Below are 22,585 nucleotides of genomic sequence, written 5' to 3'. Positions count from 1 at the left end.
AGACTCTAGCAAGCCAGGATCAGAGAGGTAGGGCCAGCTTTCCAGGACACAGTGTACTGCTGTAAAAACAAGTCAAAGAATTCTCCCAGATGTCCCAACAGGAACCCAGAATTACTCAAGGTCTGCTAACAATGGGACCGTGTGAGTCATCTCAGATCTAGAACTGGAAAAAAACTTCTTTAAGGGTTGAAGGCAGGTTAGGGGGTACTTATTTACAGATTAAATACCCAGCTCTTTGTTGAATGTTGCCAGTAGCTTAAAGAATAATTACCTAGGCCCTTCTTTGTACTCATTCCAACCTTGGAATGTGAAAAATAGCTTCAATCCACACATTCTTTTTGTGGTAGAACCGATGAAATCACCTTTTTGGTATGTGGCTTTGTCCAGAAACGGTGGGTAGCTAAATAGGTCCTTCATTTGTGTTTGTTTTCTTTTCCCTCCTCATTTCCAAGGCCTGTCGAATTGTGCTGCAGCACTCTCAGGAAGCTGCACAGGGTCTCTTCTAGATAAAGCAAACAATAGAGAAGCCCACTCTCGTGCTCCATTATTTATCTGTACACTCTCCCATTTTACTAAAGGAAAAAAAAGTAATCATACTTGTGTGAGGTAGAGGTACCCAATGTACCTTCTGCTGACAGCTTATGGTAGTCCCTGTATTATCTGTATGTTCTTTCCCAGGTGGTGAAGGTGAGTCTCTGCAGTCGATGCTTTCAGAATGGGATAATCCTGTTTTTGTTCGCTGCCCAGAGGTAAGCATTATCTTGCATCTCATGCTAACACGGGAGTTATTTTATCTGATATGGGGACCAAAGCTGCAAGTATTGTAACTGTTCTGTGTAATTTATTCAGTGATATTTTAGACTACAGACCTTGCAATTATGTTTTACAGGTGGCTTACAGGTAAGTCATTTTTGTGCATGCATTCAAAGTTGGAGAAGCAGGTATTGGGCTAATGTTTTACCTTCCATCATTTCAAAAGTACAACATTCTTGTAAGCTATCTTCTTCCTTACAGAAATGTTCATCTTAAAATAAAAAAAAGTTATCAGATGGCAAAATGGTAATACATTGTCTGTATGTATACATTGTGGTAATACTCTTTCAGATGAGTAAAACAACTCATCTTTCTCCTCTGAGCTGCATTGGGTCTTAAATGTTTATTTTACTGTAGTTGTTTTGGTAGCCTAGCAGGACTGTAGCATGTGAGAGGGAAACAATGTTGGAACTTTTAGAAAGACTTCCTTTGTTGTCATGAGGCAGCATTATCTTTAATCATCATGTTGTAAGTGTGTAAACTTACGTATGTAACCATTTCCACCTGCACACAATGGAGATGGAGTCACAAACCACCTGCTGGTGAATTTTTGAAAAGGAACAGTTCTGTTCATTTGTTACACTGACAGATTCTGAGTCATTTCAGGGTGATACATTTTTTCTAACTCAGTTGCTGGGAGCTTACCTAGGCTGGTAGTCAACAGTGGGTTTTCCCATAGGTATTTGCAATTAGCTGAATGCACTGAAGTTAGCAGGTGATACCCAGATGGGAAAATAAGTGGGGATGGAAACAGAGGGATTGCCAGATTATATCTTTAACTAGTGCTATGATTGAGTGGAAAGCTTGGTTTGTCAAAATATGAAGAGCTATTTCCAGAATGTTTTTTCCCAAATGTGGCTTTTTTTCCCCCCCATATTCATCATAGGTGGCGTGAGCCTATAAACTATTCATGTAATTCACTTTTTTTACAGATAGCTGTTGATGTGACCAGTGGTCAGGCTGAGAATCTTGCTGTGAAAATTCATAATGTTTTGTATCCTTATCGTTTTACCAAAGACATGATTCATTCAATGCAGGTACAGTATGATCTATTGCTAGTTTTCATGCTGTAATTCCTACTCAGCTGTTGGGATTTTCTGATGTCTCTGCCTTGTAGGAGAGAGGTATCCAGGGAAATAGATCATATCCTTAGTTTTCACAAACACAACCTGAAATCTTGGTGTATGATATCATCAGACACATATGTCAAGCCGGATCTTAATATCTGGATAATTATCCATCTGCAAAATGACTAAAATTCCCTGGCTGCATGGTCAAATCAAGAGTTAGCCTTGTTGCTGCTGCTTTGAAACTCTGTTAACTAAATGATATTTCAACAGGTGGCTTTTTATATTTCTTGTAAATATTTGCCAGTTCATATTCTCCTGAAATCTATGTCCTATGGTTCTATATTTATTGACTTGAGAAATTTAATTCTTAAGCAGAGTGGTTTTAAAAGCAAATCCTAGATTTCCTGGAAAGACTTGAAATTTCCTTTTTAGATTTATATCTGCTCTGAAAAGTGATTCTTAAAAATAACATTGTAACATGAAGTCTAACTATTTTAATGCTCCTTCATTGTCTATTTTGATAGTTAACTTAAAAACTTGTGAGTGTATGGCTTCAGCTTACATTCTTTGCATTTAGAGAAGTCTTAAAGTGAATTCTCTCTTACATATTAATGCCTAACAGGTTGCAAACTGGCATTATTCTCATGCGATCAGGTTGTTGACTTTGAGATTGCAGGTTCTGACTGGGTGGGACATGGTAATATTAAGGTCAGGGTGGAGAAGGATGGAAATGATTCTCCCTTCTTTACATTGCATGTGCAGGAATAACAAGAGAAATAAAGTTATTACAGGAAACAAATTATGTTTCAAAAAGACAGGAGAAGAAAGCTGTAAAACAGAAGGAAAAGAATAGAAAAAAGTCATTAATGTCTAGTATCCCTTCAAAGAAATAGGATTATCTCTTTGTTTTTACCTAGGAGGTGGACAATACATGTGTTGTAAGACAGTGTTCACAGTGAGCTCCTGTGACTCAGGGAGACTCCTTCCTTATTTTGCATCTGTTAATTGAAATATAAAAAATAGATACTGAAAGCATGATGCATTGCTGCTCACTATTCCATCTGTCCATCTGGTTGACATACGCTGCTTGGGAGGAAGTTGGAATCAACTCTCAAAAGCAAGTTAGGCATAAGAAAAAGAGTGAAGAAATTGCTTCCTGATTACTACTATAAATGATTAGCACAAACCCTTAAGCACAGCTCAAATTATAAAAGGTTGTTTATATTCTGCCAGCTGTGAACAGCTTTGATTCCCAGCTCCAGGAAGCTTCTGCACCACCATATTATCCATTCTGTAAATTTCCACCTTAGCAGTTCTTGTGCTTGTAACTCTCTTTCAAAAGACAGATTCAGAATTATTTTATTGGATATTTTGCAACTTTCTTATTTATTCCAGACTAAACTGTTTCATGGCCAATTATGGTCATTTGACCTTCTTTTAGTGTTGTCTTCTAGCCTAAGTAATTGCTGTCTTTTCCATATTTAGCCCCTTATTGCATTATAAAGAATACTTATATAATTTCATAGTGTTGGTTTTTCTAGGTCAAATTCTTTCAGCCTTTGAGATTAGAAAAGATGTATATCTAGTCCCCCTTGTAGTACCTCTTCCTTCCACCACTGGGTAGTGATTGTTCTGACTATCTTTCAGGTTCTTCAGCAAGTGGACAATAAATTTATTGCTTGTGTAATCAACACTAGGAATGAAATGGATAAAAAGGAAGGTAAGAGCTGCTATAGGTATTAAGGTAGCTCTCAAGTGCACTTAAATTGCAGAGAGAACACAGACCTACTTGTATTGTTTCTTGCTTTGGGATGATACTGTGAGTAAAGGAAAATGTTAGACTTCATGAAATTTCCTGGATCTTCTTTCTCTTTATTTTGGACATTGTTGAGTGTTCCTATTGCCTTCAGATTAGTATTATAAAAATAGATTATACTCAAATTACTAACATCTTTCAGACTGTGTTTGCTGTGTCTGGATATGTTCATTGCTGCAGCTTACTGAAGCTGTGAAGAAAAGGCTTTCAAAATCAGTAATTTTTGTAACGTTTTAAAGACAGTATTAAACAGAACTGTTCTTGATGACCTCAGCTTTCATTCTGAAGTTAAATGAAGACTCCTATACACAAGATTTTTCTAATTGCCCTTAATTTAAATTACTCATTTGGATCATTTCATTTCAGTTCTGTAGTGACTTTGTTCTGCCAACCGTCTTCCCCCCACTTTGTAAAACCTACTGGTATTTATCTTGTAAATGTGGCCTCTAGGGAGCGGTCATTCTTCTTTCCAACCTGTATGGTTGTTGGGTACAAAGTTACCTACGTTTAATCTCTTGTGGTACATTTTTTAGGTGGAAACCTCTTGGTTTTGGTGGACCAACATGCAGCTCATGAACGGATCCGCCTGGAGCAGCTTATTGCAGGTGAGAATGCAGATGGTTTCAGGAAAGATAGTGCATAGGAATGTGCAAACAAGAGCTGTCTTAAAGGGGAAGCTCACTAACTAAGTTGTCATAAGGATAAATCTGGGCTGTATGGAACCAATAGGATATTGATGTGTCATCTTGACCTTGATCTTTAGTAGCCATTCAGTATTTGTAGGAGTCATAATATTGGCAGCTGAAAATTGTTACAGCCTTTCCAGAAATAGAAAATATGCACCCTACCCACACAGACCTATCAAATTAAAATAGGCCTGATGTAATGAAAGAGTATAGGAAGACAGATAGGAAAAACAATGAACAGGAAATAGAAAAGCATCAATGAGAGTATGTGATTATGCTGTGAAGAATAAGACACGGGGTGCAGACTAAAGAGCATAGTTTGTTTGGTTCCTTTTTAGCTGAATACCACACTTGAAGCCTGAAATTTTTACATTCTGAAACTGTTTGCAAAGGGATAATGGTCTTTTCTGTAAGCCCATTAGCCATTGGTTTCAGTGTTAAAAAGTACGACTATCCATCAAGTACTTAAAAATCAGTGACTTTCCCTTTCATTGAGAAATACTGTGCAGTTCCTGCAGAGAGGTTTCCAGGAAATCTGCTCCTTTTGGTGAGGTACTGAAAGAAGTTGAAGACTGAAGGGAGAGATGCTTAATGAATAGTATTGTAATGCCATTTATGAGAGATTTTTTCTGTGGAAAAATCGCTGTGTGTGAGTTGGTCTAAATATACCAGTAGGTTTTTCTTGCTATTTAGGGTGACTCTTTTTTGGAACCGGTGGGAAAAAAACAAAGTGGCATTAACCAACTTCTCCCTTGGGACTAGCTGTCTTGTTTGTGACATTCCCAGTCCTCCACAAGTTTCAGGAGAAGGCATTTTGTGGTCATTTTTAATCCAAACAGAGGATTACGTGCCAAACCATAGGGTCATTGAGGGCAATGCCTGCATAAGTATTCAAAGAGGCATATTTCTAAATGTTTCATTCACAGATTCCTACGATAAGGAGGCTACAGCGTGCGGCAAGAAGAAATTACTGTCTTCCTCTGTCTCTCCCCCTTTAGAGATTGAAGTTACAGAAGAGCAAAGAAGAATTCTCTGGTTAGTAATGGCCAGTAGCACTAAACTTTGGGGGAAGATTTCTTCAATAATATTGCTGGGTTACCACATCTGTTGATTGATTCCTGAGCAGAACGTAGTTGGCTGTATCTGTACTGTGGAAAATAGGTGTGTTTCTTGGGCACATCATTACATCTCAAGACAAAACCCCATCCCTGTGCCACTGCAATATTCTGTGGTTTCCCTGGCAAACCAAACTGTGGTGCATGAGCCAGAGGAGTGTCCCAGAAGTCTCCAGCAGATCTTGCTGTCTGGAGACCAGGACTTGGAAGTGCGCAGTGGAGTGCAGTGCCCATAGTATAGATAAAGGAACTGATTTAATAGACTCTGTTGGAGAGGAGAGGGCTGGGCTATGGAAAGCTTGTATTGTGAATCCTTCAAAAACGCATTCCTTAATTCTAGATGTCTGCCAAGACTAACTAATGAGCACTGTTTCCCGAATGTTTCAGAATGGTGTACTAGTTACTGTTAGGAAATTTAGCTTTTGTATTGCAAGAGTTTAGAGATAGATACAAATTTATTGTTTGTCTGTTATACACACACTGAACACTAATTAATCGTTTTTATTTCCTCAAAATATCCCTGACTGCCCCTTGCTGCACGGATTTGTGTTTGTTTCTTTTTCCCATGTTGTTCTTCATGTTCAGTTAAGTTCTCTGCTAACTTCCACAGGTCTCCTTCATTGTTATTCTCAAAATCCCCTTTTTTGTGATGCCTGTTGCAAACTCAACAGCTTTTAAATCACTCTTTATTAAAATTGTTGCCTATTTTAGGGATACACTTGTTTGGTGGAATGTCCTTTTTGGGTGCATTCCAATCATAACAGTATCACTGGTATATGTTTGGTAACTCTTCTGTGTAACAATGGCAAATACCAGAAATTGTAGAGGAAAGTGTAAAGCACCATTATGTACCACCTGCTGTATGAAAAATATGAGAATATAACCGTGGCTGCTCATAATTCAACAATATTTGGATGTCTTTGTTTCTATCCTTTCATGATATTCTTGCCAACATCACAATATTTTTAGTGCCTCTAGGTCAACTCTGAATTATTTTTACACTAATCTTTGAATATCTTTATATCTACTTCTGATGGCCAAAACCGAATACAATATACAAATGACAGTATCCCACTGATTTCTGCAGCAGCTTTGCAGTTGTTCTCCTCTCTTCTGTCTGTTTCATCCACACTTCTTAGCTAAGTTTTTTTTTCTGTTGGTTTTGGCTACTGCCGATAGCACGAACTGCTTGCTCTGCTTGCTTATTGAACTGTCATGACAGTGAAATACAGAGGGGATTTTTGATATTTTGCTGTTTAATTTAGAAATCACCAAAGTGTACACATACATCAAACTATTTGATAATGATTGCTGACAGTTTCTTCTCTTCTTGATGACAAGTTCTCATCTGACTGTGAACTCTTTTTCCATCCATAGGGTGACATGTGTCAGATTAATTAAAGATTGTTCTTTCCTTGGCTCTCTTTGCCTTACTTAACAGGACATGAATTCTTTAAACCAGCATAAATCTCTTAAAATGATTTTCTGTCATAAGCATTTGCTGTTATGTGTCAATTGCAATCACTGCTTTTTAGGCTAGACTTAAAGCAGTCTTTGTAGTGCATAACTTTAATGTTTGGAGGATGTGTAGCGTTGCTGTTTGTGTGATAAGTTGGTAATTTTTCCTTGAATCAGACATCTTGTGCATCTTTAGAAAATAAAAAATGTATACATTTAAATGTAAAGCTCTCTGTATAGTACAGAAATATTGTATCTAGATCTTGTGGCTGAGGAACATATAATATGCATAGTTGACTGGACTGAAAAACGTAGTAGAATGCAGAGTAAAAGGGCAAAATTAACTGGAATCTCAAGTCTAGTTTTCAAGATCAGAAACTTTTAGGAATAAACACAGAGACTACACAAATATCCACTTAAGCTGTGAAGAAGTAGCTGCTTCTGTCTTATTTCTGCTTTAGTTGTCACTGTTTTGTTTCGTTTTGTTTTTTTCTTCAGGTGCTGCTACAAAAACTTGAAGGATCTGGGCCTTGAGTTATCATTTCCTGAGACCAACAGCTCCATGATTCTAGTGAAGAAAGTGCCACTGTGTTTTATAGAAAGAGAGGCCAATGAACTACGACGGAAGAGACAACCTGTCACTAAAAGCATTGTGGAGGTCAGCTGTGGATATGGATCAAAGCAATTTGTGATACTGGCTTTTTTTCTGTGTTAATGACCCAAGGTATAGCATATCTTTCTCATAAGAGAGACAAAGAAGTCTCTTGGCCAGTGCAGGTGCCGTCTCTTTTTGTAGCTAAACAATCCTAGTTGAAATCCCTGAGCTATAACAGAAATGACTTGAAATAGTGGAAAAGCAAAGAAATGTAGTAGGTAGTTCAGATGTTTAATCAGTTTTCTGCTCATCCTTCCTGAGTGCTTGAATGAACAGTAAAGTAATTCATATTGCTGATACAGAAATATTACTTGTTAAGATTTAAAGTTGTTTTAATGAAATCTCTGCACAGGCAGTTCAGCTTTCTAAAAGCTGTTGTTGAAGAAGAAAAAAAGCTGTTTGAAGAAGAAATCGCTGAATGGATTGCTTGCAGTTTCCACTGTAAACAATTCTCTGCAATCATAAGTGCATCAAGGACTCTCCTTAAAGTTTTTTTATGGAGTACTGTGTTCAGCCAGTAGGCTGAGCCATTGTGAATCAGTCTAGCCTTGCCACTTATATTTTTCTGTATGAAAAGATGATCCAATTGCTTTTTCTTTTCCAATTCTGCTAGAAGCAGAGAAAAGTCAAAGTGTACTCTCCAGTGCGCCAAGAGTGCTGGTAGTAGTGGAGAAGGCTTTTAAAAAATACTCATGCGTCTGAATGGTACCTGGCTGGAGATCAGGTCTGTCTCTCACTAGCAGTCTTTCATAGTTGAAGCCTCAAGATCTCATGAGCATTTTGGCAGAGCGATTTTGTGATTCTTTTTGTTTTAAACAAGGACTGGTAGCACCTCTTTGTGATTAAGAATTCCTTGTATCTTAGGCATCAGAAACGAAATCCACATTGGACTATTATTCAAAGAAGAAAGGGCAACTATGGGAACGTGTATTCTTTGCACTCTGAAGTATTAGAGTCCCATTACACCCTCTTGCTGCTGTATTTTTATATATTTTGTATACAGAGAACATATATGTAATACAGTATGTTTTTAAGGAAACTGATGCAGAGAAACCAAGTGATTAGATTCAAGTCTGAAAAGACTTGGGGAGATTAGGACTTGCACCTGGATCTTTAACACTGTGGTCAGTGTACAAGCAACTGCATCATTTCTCCTGGGGTGTATCTGGAACTTACATATTAAATTATACACAGATGTGGTGAAGAGGGATATGGGCAGTGAAAGCGAGAAATACCAACTTACTGTCTTACCTTTTTCTTTTCAGGAGCTTATTCAAGAACAAGTTGAGGTGAGTAGCTATCTGCTTCTGAAGTTGACTGGAATAATGCAAAGCTTATTGAAAGAACTGGAGGGAATAAGTGTGTTAAGCACCAAACAAGAGACATAGATTTAGGTTATTTGGAGCTCATTCTTGTTACAGTTCTCCTTATTCTTCATATTAAATGGAATGTAAGATGATGTTCTCTTACTAATTTTAGCTAGTGCAGACCATGAGAGGAGCACAAGGGACACTGCCTCTGACATTTCTGAAGGTGTTAGCTTCCCAAGCCTGTCACGGTAGGGAAACTGTACTTTTCTTTCATTCTTCCATTTATTTTTTAGCCTTGCTGTTTTCATATGACATAATTCCTGGGGTAGTGGTTTCAGAATGTGTTTGCAGGAATTGCAGGGTTACAGACTGTTTCATAGGGATGAGGAGATAACAGCCAATTTTTGTGGTGTGTCACTGCATTCTAAAGAAGTCTCATGGCTGAAAGGCAGGACAGAGATTGCAGATAGCCTTGTGAATCTGTGGAAGCTAAAGATAACAGACACTTCTTTTAATGTTGTGCCTAATTTCCTCTGGATGTCATTAAGTGCCCACTTGTGAGAAAGGACTTAGTGGCAGGGCTGGCGTTTGCTTCTGGAACTCATGCCTGTCAGTGGCAAGTGTATAGAACTCATCAGTTCTACAGAATTGATAAAGGCTATCTTCTGGTTTTACTATCTTCTGACATGTGAGCTGATTGCATCTTCAGCCCTAAAAAAAGTCTATTCTTACAACACTATCTGAAAAGCCAGAATCTAATAATCCTGCAATCCATCAGAGTTGGATTAGATGAAACAGTTTAGGCTTCAGATAGCTGATCATTATGCAACAGCGTGGTTAACTGACTTAAGCTTTAAGCCAGCTTTTGCTGTTAGTCTGTCTTCTCTGGGAGCTGCCTTATTTTCTTCGTAAGTAGCAGTTGTGGAGGAAGGTCTGTTGGGTGGTTTGAATTCTCTCTGGCAGTATGTGCATGAATGTTATGCCGTTCCAGGAGCTATTAAGTTTAACGACAGTTTGACTTCAGAGGAGAGCTGTCGGCTCATGGAAGCTTTGTCATCTTGCCAGCTGCCCTTCCAGTGTGCTCATGGAAGACCTTCCATGATGCCCCTTGCAGATATTGACCATCTCCAGGAGGAAATGCAGGTACTGTGTGGGGTACTGAAAGAGCAGCATACTCCGGATTATCAGAGGCATATCATGTATGCATATTAGAAATAGAACCACCACTGCTGCATCTTACTTTTTACTTTTTGCATCTTGAACTTTTACGTAGCTATTATTAGTAAAATAAAACTTGAGAGAATTAAGACTCTGTTCTGCAAAAACTTTGGCAAAGATCTTACCCTGTTCCATTTGAATGTTGCACTGACTTGAATGGAGCCAACTAGTGTTTAAAGTGGAGCGTGTATTTAAAGCAGTTACAGTTTATGAGTGTAAAACTTTGAAAACATGTAAATGTGGATAGTCTGCCGGGAGCAAAGATGCTAAAGATTAAACACCAACACCTACTTCCCCAAAGTTGAAGATGCCATAAAATGGGGGGAAAGAAAGCAAAGGCATAGCAACATGAAAATACTCCTTCCCTTTTGCAAATGATATAATAAGCAAGTTATTAAATTAGCTTCTGTGGAAATCATGTGGGACTTTGAATTAGACATGAAAAAATTGGGAATGCTTCTATTAGAGAAAAGAATATGGAGGCACTAAGTCGGTTTACTTATGACTTAGTGCTTCTTCATTTTTCTCCCTCCAGCCTAAACCTAACTTGGCTAGACTGCGGAAAATGGTGCGAGCATGGCAACTGTTTGGAAACAAAGACCCTAACCAAAAAAGGTAAGACTGCAGACTCCATAAGTGTTGGGACGATCCAGGTTCTCTTGTTGTTAAACAACATCTTGTGTGGAGCAATGTTCTCAAGCCAGCCCAGTAACCAAAGTTTTGCCCTGAGCACTGACCTAAGAAGAAGAGACCAGCCAGAAGAACATGGTAGAAACCCACTCCTGGAGCTTGGAGAAGCGTCTTCAGCACTGAGGAACTGTGTTGTAGACTTGAGTCATATGTCAGTGCTTGACTATCGATGTCAAGAAGTTGCATCCAGTCACAGTTACTGCAAGCATGGCAGAATTCCGTGTAATACAAAGGCTTTTAATTAATGTATTTTAGAGTGTTTGAAATGGAGAAGGTATTTATTAATAAAATTAATTAAACTTTCCTTAGGTTTCTGACAGTGGTTGGAATGAGGACTGACCAGCTTCTTAGTAAAAACAGGTTTGACATAGGCCTGGGTAGGCCTTTTTAACTAGGCAATCAATGACACACCCAGCTGTTTTCTCCCACCTCCCTGCAGTTTGCATTCTTGAGTGAGTGATTTCTAAATCCTAGCACAGCCCCACTTTCTCAGTGTACAGAAACAACTAAACAGCTCATTGCAATTCTTACAATAGGCAGATGGTTTTTTTTTCCACAGGTTCTATTTTGTATCACGTTCTAAGCTAGAGAAGAGATGATTATTTTAAAACAGTAAAATATATATTTTTCTTTAATCATTGGTATCTTTTTTTTTAAGCAACTTAAAAACAAATCAGATAATGACATCTGCCGTTTCAAAAACAAAACAAGGAGTAGAAGCTTCTTTCTTTTGGTGCCTCAACTGTGGTGTAGTACATTAGCATACATGGATAAAAGGGACTAAGAAATGATCTGATCACCCTGTGAGAGCCTGAGATTTCTAAGACATTCTATGCTGCCCCTCACAAAAAGCATAAAGTTTCAGATGTTCACCCAAGAAGAAAAATTAGTCACCCGGTAGTAAAGGAGAGGGAAGACCCTCAGCCTATAATAAGAGAAGCAAGAACTTGACTTCTGCCTACTGCTCCAGAGGTGAACAAACTTGCTGACAGGACTTCTGAAGTCTACCTTTCATCAAGAATGGAATTTCTGTTCCAGTGTTTTCCAAAAAGCTGGTTTGTATTTCAGTAGCTTAACAAAATTTGTCCAAAAGTTCTACCACAAGTTCAGTTTTGAAGCATGTGGTCATTGGCAATTACATTTCAGGTGAAAGCACACCTTAACCTTACAACTGCAGCACAAGTACAGGCAGCTCACTGCACTCATAAAACCCTGATTATTTAAGGAAACTAATTCTGCATGGAAAATGATTAACACTGAGAGCACTGTAAACAGCCTTTATTGCAGCACACTTTGAAGTAACAGCGTAGCTGCCCCAGAAGATGATGTTTTGCTTTTTCAAAATTGGTTAGCAGCTTCACATGGCTCGTAACAAAGCAGAGGGTTTGGGACAAGTACAAGAACTGTGTTCTGCTGCTTTTTGGTAGGAAGATTGCGCCGAGCGTATTCCCTACCAGTTCCCAGCAGCAACCCACCTTTGCAACATCCACTTTAATTAGCTGCTGTATCTTTCTAAAGAGAAAGACAGGACAAGTCTGGACAGTAATATGCTTCTCGGTGTTAGAGTTCATAGTCATCTGGATGGTAGAGCTCACTCATGAGGCGGTAGATGTAAGAAGGTGCATTACCCCCAATGTTAGAAATGAAGAGAGTAATGAGCTCTGGAGGGACATAGTCAAACACAGGGCAGTGAACATTGATCTTTGCCAGGATCTCCCCTGAAAAGTGAAGAGCAGCAGTATTAAGACATAAGCAAACCAAAGAAAGTATATTTAGCCTTCTGCACTTCTTCCTAATTTCCTGGAGAAACTGGCTGGGCTCGTGACATCCTGAAGTCCTCACTGGGATATCCTGAATCCTTTTGAACTTCCTCACCAATGCCTCTGAATTATAAGTATACAACAATCTTGGACTGGAGCAACATTCTCTGCTCTTTTGGTAGTTTTTACTGATAGTAGCCCCAAATCCTCTCTAATGCAGGTTTACTAATTCGTAGCAAGCCTGCTAATTTGGAATTAGAATATAAGAATCCCAATGCTGCCAAAGTTACCCCCTAAACAAAAGCTCAGAAGGCCGAAACAAAAACCTGAGCCAAACTTAATATATTAGTTTCAGAAGTCTATCACACAAAAATGTGTCGTTCAAAGTAACATTCCTACCTGAAAGGGGGAAACTGTGAGCAGCCACCTTTCTAAAGAGGACAGTGTTGTGGAAAACTCACTGCAGAGATACCTGATGTGATTGTTGAAACTCAGTAACAAAGTTTCAAGAAGTTATGTGAGTTGTGGGAAGAAAAGCAAGCTGCCCTCATTGTTGGGCCTCTGTTGTGTCCCACAGGAAATTGCCACCTGTCTGGCACCATTATCACTATCCTACAATAAAGTGCTGAACAGCGTAGATCAGAAGCAAAACTAAAAAGATGGATAGTGTTCCAAAAAAAACTTTTCTGTATTCTCTATAGTAAAAAACCTACATATAAAACAGGATGGTTCCAGCACTTCTTTTTTTCTTAAGATAATAGGAAAGAATTTGGGGTCTCGGACAGTCTTACATTTACATTTTGTATCGAATATTAAAAAACAAAACAAAAAAGCAACAAATGACTATAAAACAACCATTGCCTGGACTAGCTTGACCAGTACCTTCTGTGAATGGCAGCACTTCTTGTGGTGACACAAACTTGTGGAATGAATCTTCTTCATTAGGGAACTGAATGAGACAGAGTACAAGAAGGTCGAGGAAATGAAGAGCATTTCATTATCCTAGTGAAAACATCCTGGGTGCTAGAAGGAACTAAAGCAGTAGAAGAAGACTTGCCAGGGAACAATAAAGCTCTTTACAACAATCGCATAATACCCATGCCCAGTACTTCAGTAGCATCTACAGTGAAAGGTTTTTCCTCAGAGCTTCTAGAACCTCCTGTGGCCTGTCTACCCTTTTGCAAAGCCTAAGGAACCAGAGCAGAGATTCTCAGTCTGCAATTTAATCTGACAACACTGAAAATACTGAGCATAGGAAATAGTAGAGAGCACCTCCATCTACCACTTCTGTAGGTACAAAGGATCTTTCACTACTAAAAATATATACAGAAGAAAAAGAATGGTGATGTCACTCTCTAGTAGCAACCTTATACTCTGTGCACCTATTACTCAGCAGATTTTGCAAAGAACTTAGCATTGCAGGGAGAGCTTTGAGACCTTGACCTGTGTCAGATTTGGGTGAAGATCTCCTATCTGAAATAACAGCACTACATGGGGGAGATGACTCATCTACCAATCCTACCTTGGGCCATGTGGTGCTGTCCACCCTAAGCTTTCACAAGCAAAGTATCACCCCCTTATGTCTCTTTAAAGAAGGTGCAGAACTGAAGAGGTGCTGTGCTTACCTGCGGTGAGAGCTTGAACATGGGAGCACATACAATGAGCGGCGTGGAGTGGTGTTTAGCTGCTAGTGCCAGAGTGTGAGTACCACTCACAGCGATCAGCGCACCATTGGCCAGGATTGTCTTTGTACCAATGATAACCTTAAAAGACAAATTAGCATTAAAGAGCATGTACCACAGCAAACTGAAGAAGCTGAGCTTCCTGGCTCACACCCTTCTGGATAAGATGGAGTATGTCAGAGCAGCCAGCAAGCAGCTGGAGTTGCAGGGCATCTGGATGCCTGATCTGTTTCATGTGGCACTGGCTCTGCACCAGTATGTTCTTCTCCCAGCAAGAGCACAACTCCAGCACAGTGATGCCAGTACAGAGAACTTAAAGGACAAACATATCTTCTACTGCAGAGACTACCATGCAGAAGCTGGGTTGTGTTCCCTGCTCTGCTACAAGCCTACAAAGTAAGCTTGTGCAGGTGATTTGATTGCTCTCCTGGCTTGGATTCTTGCAACTTTTCTGATCGTTAGCCACTGAGGCAGAAAATCCTATCACTATGCTGATAGAGTCATCACAGTTATTAGGGATTGCATACCATCTCCTCCCTGTCTGTAAACAGGAATTATTACAATTTTGAGGATCACTGAAGAAAGACATAAATCACAGATAGGATCTGTAGCTGATTTAGGAGGCCAAAGCACCAAATCTGCCATGAACTCCCACCAGCAGCAAAGCCCTCCTTACCTTGTTGACTCGAGACATGACAGCAAAAATAGCAGCATCACTCATGACCGTAGTTTCAATGTTCTCTTTAGATAGTCGGACAGCCATTTCATGACCCTGAAAAGAGGGAGAATATAATTGTGCCCCCGAAACCCAGCTCCTGCACTGCAGCTGTAGAGATATTAGCACTCAATTCCTATCTGAACAGCAAAAGCATCAAGCAGCGGACCACAAATACAGCCCTCTGACTGAAGGATGGAGAGTAGAACAACAGGTTGTCTTTAATCTTTCAACTGCAGAAGCATTCCCGTAACGTTCCCCTTGCAGATGTTCTGCTGACAGCTTGTCTCCAGATACAAGAACATGTGTGACAACACGGCCTGGGTCTTACCTGACAGAAAGGCGCACACTCTGCCACGATGACCTGGAACTTCCGTTTGCGGGCAGCTTCCTTCAGGAAGGCCTCAACAGTGCGTGAGTAGCCGATGGTCATGATCACCTCATTGGAATGGATGTGCTCCAGTGCCTGCATGGCAATGTTATCGGTGGTGCCCTCTGTAACAGAATGAAGCTATGAGTGGAAAAGAAGCCAGGAAGAGCAAGATCCGTGCAGCTCACTCCAGTAACATATTTGACTAAAGTGACACTACACATCCTGGTAGAGCAGAAGCAGCTTTTTTCCCCACTCTTTTCACCAGTGGACAGGAAACAAGAAGCCAGCCCTTGAACACCCTGTGCTCCTGAGAGAAATGCCACACTGAAAACTCCATCACTAGGGAAGTGGGCTGGGCCAGCACCATACAAGCACCATGCCCACATAACGGAAGTTCCAGTTTTACAGTCCAGCAGCACTACAACCATGTGGAAAGGAGACATGGGGCAACCTAGGCTTCAGGAGGAACACCACATGTCTGTTCTGTTACAAGGCTGTAGGATAAGAAAAACATATCACAGTACTTCGGGCACAAGGGTGAAATAACGCTTATATGGATTATGTCCAACCTTGGCAGATTGCTGATACTCTCCTTCACAGGGCTCAATTTAAGACTCCCCAGAAGACGAACAGCATAGGCAGACACCCTTGTTTCTGATGCTTTTTGAACCAAAAAAAGGACAGCCTACTCCCGTTACACACACTCCTTCAGATTAAACCACCCAGTTCTTCAGTGTCATCTTTCCAGGTAAGAGCAAAAGTAAGCATCAGCCCCAACCCATAAAGATCTCTTTTCATGAGCCATTTCAGAGCCACTCGTACCTAGCTCTATTAGCAGCTCATTGATAGCTTCAATAACGTTTGCTCTGAGGGAGGGGTAGGGAGTGCTGAAATCCTCGCTTAGTCCTCCAGAAGTCAGAAGTTTGTGCAGGGAATCTTGCTGATCACTTTCCTCACTGCGCCCATGAAGTCTGTGGAGAAAAGGAGCCCTTCAGTCTCAGGAGAGCATGCAGGCGCAGAGCCTAACACAAAGCAGCTCCTGAGCTAGCATCCCCACAAGCACAGCACAGCACGTGGGTGTGAATGGAGAGGAAGGAAAACTGCATGCAGGGCTCATGTCACACTGAAGAGCTTCCCTAGCCATCTCTGGCAGAACCTGAAGCTCTGCCAGCGAGCGCTTCCCAAAGATGCATCCAAGTGCAACAGGTGGAGAGCAGTACTCACAGCTACTGCTACAGTGGAAAAGACCCTCCTGGGGATGCAAGAAGAGAAGTGGCCAGAAGTGGCCAAACTGCTCTGGGGAGGGGAGCTTATGCATCCACTAGAGGAAATGTCACCAGCTACTTTGAAAACTGCAGGTCCATTGGTACCGGTGCCCTTCCCTCTGTTATTAAACTTATGGAATCCCTCAGTAGAAGATGCTGGAACAGTGGGTGATAGAAACCAAAGCCATCTCACAAAAGCAAAATGCACTGCAGGAGCCTGCTCTGGGTTCTCGGAGGGGCAGACAGAGCACAAGGGGCACCTCACCGGCCATACTCCTCCCGAATGACCTTCAGCACACGCCGCACCATATTGCCCACGGTGGTCTCGGATGGCTGCGCTGCTGTCATCCGCCGGCCCTCCGTCCGGATCAGATCCATCAGCTCCCCTGAAAGAGGGGACAGCCTCGGTTATAAACTGCCTGCAGCTGCCCCATGCGTGTGTCAGACCTGCTCATCCACCCCACAACAGCCCTGCACCCAGACGCTGACACCAGTAACATAACGCCAAGGCAAAGCACAGACGCGTGCAAAAAAGCAACGCCACGGTTTGCTCCATAGGATTTTTGGGTAACATGAATCACCTGCATACAATGCAGGCTTGGGACTTATGAAAGATCATAAGTGGGGAGGATGGAGAAAGAGGAAACTCATCTGCGGGTGAGACGATCAGCATTCTGAATGACATCGCTGAGCTTTTATAAAGACCTTTATGTATACCCCATGCACAGGACGGCAAACTCAGAGGACGCTGAAATTAACTACCGAAAAGTGGGAGCCACATCCCAAGAGGCTTTTGCTAGGACCTGCATTCAGCAACAGCTTCTGCCGACAACAGAAAGAAGCCTGAGCCCGCCCCCAGCCCACGGCACGGCCCTGACGGCCTCGGGGGTGGCGAGGAGCGCGGGCAGACGGCAGCGGAAGGACACGGGCGATTCAGAGGGAGCCCGGACCCCGCCAGCCACGCTCGGGGCTCCGCCCCCACAGCTCCCGGGGCTCCCCGCTGCCGCCCTCCCCCTGCAAGGCCGCACCCGGCCCTCACCGGCCCATCCCCATCGCCCGTGCGCGATGATCTTTCGCAGCAGCGACAGCGTCTGCCGCGCCGTGTCCTCGGAGCGCGGCCTCTGCCCGCCGCCCCGCAGCCGCGACACGAAGGCCTCGATCTGCTCCGACAGCTCCGAGCCGCGCTCGGCGGCACCCGGCATGGCGGCGGCCGCGACACCGCCGCACGGACGGGGGAGACGCTTCCGCTTCCGCTCCTCTCCCACCCCATTGGCGGACGCCGCGGCGCCGCTCCCGCCCCGTAGCGGCGCGGCCAATGAGAGGCGCGGGGTCGGGGCCGGCGGCGCCCTCGTTACCCGGGAGACGGGCGGCGACCCGGACCCGGGCAGCGGGGAGAGCCCGCCCGCGGCGTTGACTTTGGAGCGGGCCGTGCTCCTGGCGCAGGGAGCCAAAGCAAACCGGGCGGGAAGGGCGCAGCTCCCGGCGGCCCGGCCCTTCCCGCTGGCAGCGCGCGGATAAGGCAGGAATGCGGCTCCGTCTTGTCCGCTTCCCGGCGCGCCGAGGCCGCGGCGCAACGCTGCAGCGCCGCTCCGCCCCGCCGCTCCGTCGGGCCGAGGAAGCGGAGCGGGCTGCCAGCCGGCGCCCCGGCCGGACACCGGCAGCGCCTCGGGGACGTACCGCGGCCGCTCGTGCCCAGCGCCCGGGCTGCTCCGGGGCCTCCCGCTGCTCCTGCGCGCCGGGGGGCGGCCAGATCCCCTGAGCGCCGGGCGGTCGCGCGCCGGGCTCCGCGCTGAAGGGGTCCGCCGCATTTAGGCGGGAGGACGCCGCTCCCCGCCGCCCTCTGCGCAGCCGCACTGCAGCCGGGCCGCGAGCCGTGCCTGCCGCCGGGTGCCGGCGCGGAGACGGCGCTCCCACGCACGCAGCCTGGGAGCGGGGAACGGGCCAGAACAAATCCGTCGCGTTGGAGCTTTCCTTTGTTTGTTTACTTATCTGGCTCATAAACAGAGCAGCTCTCCGAGATTAGGCGGGAGGGAGCAAGAGGAAGGGAAACCGGCCCGGGGGTTACGACCTCCGTGTGGATGCCGGGCTGTTTACATTCCCCGCTCCGGTCCCAGGACTGGAGTTTCTCCTCAGCCCTCGCCAGGCCGCGGGGCTCGCGAGCTCCGCGCTCACGCCGCCCGTTCCCCGCGGCACGTCCCACCAGGCACTGCCACCACAGCCGGCCGAGGACGGCTGCCAGCCCCGCGTCCCTCGGGGGGCAGAGTTCTGCTTTCGGCCCGCTGCCCCGTATTTCATGAATGAAAGCCTCTGAATGGGGATCTGGGAGCGGTTAGCCTGCGGCCGTGGTAGCTGAGCCCGGCCAGAAGCTGCCTTTCTCTGGAGCACTGAAAGGCGCACGCCGGGCTGCGGCTGCTTGGCAGGACAGCGGCTGAGGGACATCTGGTTGTCGTGGGCCAGCAGCCGCTGCCAGGCTCCGGTGCGTGGGTCCGAGCACCCAGGAAGAGTGAGGAGGAGGGAGGGGAAGCGGGGAGGCACGGCCCCGGACAGGGCAGCGTGTGGAGAGGCAGCTGGAGAGCTCTTGGTGCCCTGGTATATCCGGTAACATCTTGCTGTCTAGCAGGCTGTGGAGGTGGGGAGCAACTTGGTGGGTCCTGGGCAGCACTCCAGAGCAGGAGCTAAACTCTGCAACCGCTCTCTTGTGCCACAGCCAGCTGCCTCCTGCATGTCACGCCTCCTGCATGTCTCACCCCCTTCCCTGCCCTGGCATACCCAGGTGCCCTAGGAGGACTTGGCTGCAGCGGCCTCCCAGCTGCCATGTGAGCAATGCTGTGGGTGAAGGAGCTGAGGAGGGGACGAGCTGGCCGGCAGAGCAAGGCAGTTGCACCCACTTTCTGTGCCTGTGGAGGAGCTGGGGCATGGCTCATCTCATGCCCGGCACGGTGCGCTGCTCCTCAGGAGCTGAAAGTACACTGTATAAGCCTGTGGATGACACAAAATTGGGAGGAGTTGTTGACTCCCTCGAGGGCAGAGAGGCCTTGCATGGAGATCTTGAAAAATTGAAATGATCATCAACCACGTGAAGGTTAACAAGGGCAAGTGCCTGATTCTCTGCATGGGACAGAGCAGGAGGATGAGAGGCTGCAGAGCAGCCCCAAAGAAAGAGCTCAGGGGGCTCTGACTGACTGCAAACTGATGATGAGCCAGCAGGGTGCCTTGACAGCCCGAAGGGCCAACTGTGCCGTGGGGTGCACCAGGCCCAGCACTGCCACCGGGTGAGGCAGTCCTGCTCTGCTCTGCACTGTGTGGCCTCAGGCTGCCCAGGGCTGTGGCCATGGCCCCACGCTGCCAGAGTTCAAGGGGCAATTGGAAAATGCCCTGAGACGTAGGGTTTGAATTTTGGGTGGCCCTGTGTGGGAGCCGGGAGTTGGGCTCGGTGATCCTCTGGGTCCCTTCTAACTCAGGGTATCAGGATTCTTACTTAGGGATGGCTGCTGGAGACTCTGCTTTCGTTCTGCCTGATGAATTCTGCATTTGTCTTTCCCTGGGGGCTGAATGCAATCCCCTGAGTGCTGGTGCGAGGGAGGAGAAGGCAGCGCAGAGGCTGGGTAGAGTCTGGGAGCACTGGAACATCGTGTGCTAGGAGGCTGTTTGGATTAGAAACTCTCTGTGGATCAAGTGGGCTGGATGAAATGCCAGGGAGGGGAATTGGAGTTTGCTGAACTCTAGTAATTGGACTCGTCTGTAACACCCGGATAAGAAAAGTGAGCTGCTCACGCTCAGCACAGATGAAGGGAAGGAGCCAGCACGCGGGAGCCAGCAGACGCAGCCCAGTAGGAATAACAAGGCAGCTGTCTGCACAGCAGTGATTGTACAGGCTGGATAGGTGACCCGGGGAAAAGGAGCGTAGGGTGACTGCTGGGTGCCGAAGGTTCTTTCGGGCACGAGTGGCAGAGGTGCAGTTCAGGACTGCACAACACGTGGTGGCATGGGGAACACAAACCACAGCCTGAGACGGTGGTTTCCCTAGAGTGTCTCTGGTCCATGTTCAAAGGAACGGCCCCAGCCAGCTGCTGTGACAGCCGCAGTGGCAGGCATGGCTGTGCAGCCATGGAGACAGAGCTACAATGAAACGGGAGTGATTCTGTTGAAGGGCCGGGGGAACCCAGACCGGTGCTTTCTGCGTGTTACTGGGAAGAAATTGGGTCACATAGTAAGCAGAGGAACTGGAAATGATAGGCTGAACCGAGTGCTGAGCGCATGGTGAATACTTCAGCTTCCAGGGAAAGAAGTCAAAACCCCCAGACAAATAGCTGATGATCAAAAGCAGGTATGTGAGTGGCTGGGAAACACAGCTCTGTGCGTCTGGAGGAGCACGAAGACGTGGCCTGAGTCATCAGCAGTGTTCACATGCTTGAGATTCATGGCTGACTCCATAGGTAGCAGGAGGTGTTCTGCTGCTCTTTGCAGATGAGCCTGGCCAGAACTGCTCCATGAAGCGGTCATCTACAGGGAAGCGTGATTGGAGTGGACAGCAAGAAACAGGCGGGGTTTGCTGGGGGTGCTCTGAGGGTGGGGTAACAGACCAGCTCAGTGCCTCGGGTTAGCAAAGGGCTGGGTACAGATCGCTGCTCAGCTGCTCGCATGCATATGCACCAGCTTCCGCCTGGCAAAGAGCTGACGGCCCACCCTCGCATCAGATGGTGCCCACAGACAGGGCCGGCAATGCTGACACAGTCCTCGATCCCTCAGGGAAACAAGTAGGCGGTTCCGAATCCGGTCCCAGGATCATCTCTTCTGCCAGCACGTCTGCCACTTGCCCCCCTCCTTTTCAGAGCCTTAAAATAGAGGCCGAGGCTGGGAAGTCACAGGGTTTTTCTAGACTTCGTTGTGGAAGCAGCCCACGCTCGTGCCCCCAGTGGGCTGTGCGGGCTGTGTTGTGACCCCGGGGTCAAGAGAGAGGCACGGGAAGCTGGCACTGCAGTGCCTGTTCTGGGCAGGGAGCCCCGCTCGCCAGCTTGTTACTCTGCCACCATTCCTGGTCCCTGCTTGGGATGCCGGCAGCTGGAGGCTCCAGGTTCAAAGGCCAGGCTGGTCAGGAAGAGAGAGGGAAGTGTGGGAAGCCGGCTGTCATGTAGGAAAACAAGCTCGGGAGAGGGCTGAGGGAGCATGCTGCGGGGATGGTCAGAGGATGCACCACAACCAGCACGTTGGGCCTTTGTAGCCAGAAAAGGCATCGGTGTCGCTCAGCGCTAAAGAGAGCAGGTCAGAAAACTGGCTGGCACCGTGCAGGTGGCGGCTGGGTCCCATCCCTGCTCAGAGGGCACGCAGCAGGCTGGCTGGGCCGGGGAGGAAGCGGTGCCGGGCTTTGCCGACGTGCATCCCTCCAGGATGAGCTCAGGGGAGTCCCCGAGCAAACCTGGCATCGCCACCGCTGCTCCAGGAAGCCGGGCCCTTCGGGGGAGACAAAGTGCATCCTCGCTGCTTTGTGGTCACCGAGGGTCCGTGACACCAGCAGTCTGGGCTGCTTCCTGGTCACCGGCCAGCTCTGCGCAGTTCCTCTGCTCACGCGCTCCTCGCGCTGCAGCTGGCTGCCGGGCTCGCTTTACTCATTGTCTGCCGCGGGTGATGCGAGCTATTCAGCGGCTGCCAGGTTTCAGGGAAAGAGAGAGATGAGCCACCCCTCCACCCACGCTCTGGGAAGGGCTCGGGGACGAAGCCCTGCCGATGCACACGTTCGCTGCTGTCGGGGTGAGCCGAGTGCAGAGCCCGCGCACGCCATCCCCGCGTCCCACCGCTGCGCCGGTGCTGTGAGCAGAGGTTGGGAGCAGCCGGGGCTGCCGCCCGCTCTGCACAATAGCGAGCTCGCTGCTCCCCCTCTCCTTGCGTGTTTGCCTTCCAGAGCCAGACAGGGGCTTGCCGTCACTATTATTTTGCTTTGTGTCAATATTATGACAGCTAA

At 46.1% G+C, this 22,585-nt stretch overlaps 2 protein-coding genes across 3 annotated transcripts; one reads left to right on the top strand and one right to left on the bottom strand.

The window, feature by feature from the left end:
- Nucleotides 1-337: 337 nt before the first annotated feature.
- On the top strand, nucleotides 338-11,135 carry MLH3 (mutL homolog 3). Its single transcript, XM_046942546.1, has 11 exons — nucleotides 338-392; nucleotides 679-749; nucleotides 1,746-1,850; nucleotides 3,531-3,603; nucleotides 4,233-4,304; nucleotides 5,312-5,420; nucleotides 7,457-7,616; nucleotides 8,879-8,902; nucleotides 9,093-9,171; nucleotides 9,915-10,066; nucleotides 10,677-11,135. The coding sequence occupies exons 1-11, from the start codon at nucleotides 353-355 to the stop codon at nucleotides 10,758-10,760; spliced, it is 969 nt and encodes a 322-aa protein (XP_046798502.1). The 5' UTR covers nucleotides 338-352; the 3' UTR covers nucleotides 10,761-11,135.
- A 959-nt stretch (nucleotides 11,136-12,094) lies between these two features.
- On the bottom strand, nucleotides 12,095-17,857 carry EIF2B2 (eukaryotic translation initiation factor 2B subunit beta). Of its 2 annotated transcripts, NM_001006481.2 has the most exons (8): nucleotides 17,666-17,857; nucleotides 16,892-17,012; nucleotides 16,184-16,332; nucleotides 15,320-15,483; nucleotides 14,950-15,045; nucleotides 14,217-14,354; nucleotides 13,474-13,540; nucleotides 12,095-12,549 (listed from the first exon to the last, which is right to left on the bottom strand). In NM_001006481.2, the coding sequence occupies exons 1-8, from the start codon at nucleotides 17,826-17,828 to the stop codon at nucleotides 12,392-12,394; spliced, it is 1,056 nt and encodes a 351-aa protein (NP_001006481.2). In that variant the 5' UTR covers nucleotides 17,829-17,857; the 3' UTR covers nucleotides 12,095-12,391. The 2 variants fall into 2 exon arrangements, with proteins under 2 accessions (NP_001006481.2, XP_040556931.1); XM_040700997.2 differs by lacking the exon at nucleotides 12,095-12,549 and having other exon boundaries at nucleotides 13,474-13,624.
- Nucleotides 17,858-22,585: the final 4,728 nt, after the last annotated feature.

This window comes from Gallus gallus, chromosome 5, assembly GCF_016699485.2.
Source record: "Gallus gallus isolate bGalGal1 chromosome 5, bGalGal1.mat.broiler.GRCg7b, whole genome shotgun sequence".
Lineage (NCBI taxonomy): Eukaryota > Metazoa > Chordata > Aves > Galliformes > Phasianidae > Gallus > Gallus gallus.
Note: the sequence above shows the minus strand (reverse complement) of the source record. Positions and strands in the feature narration are given on the sequence as shown.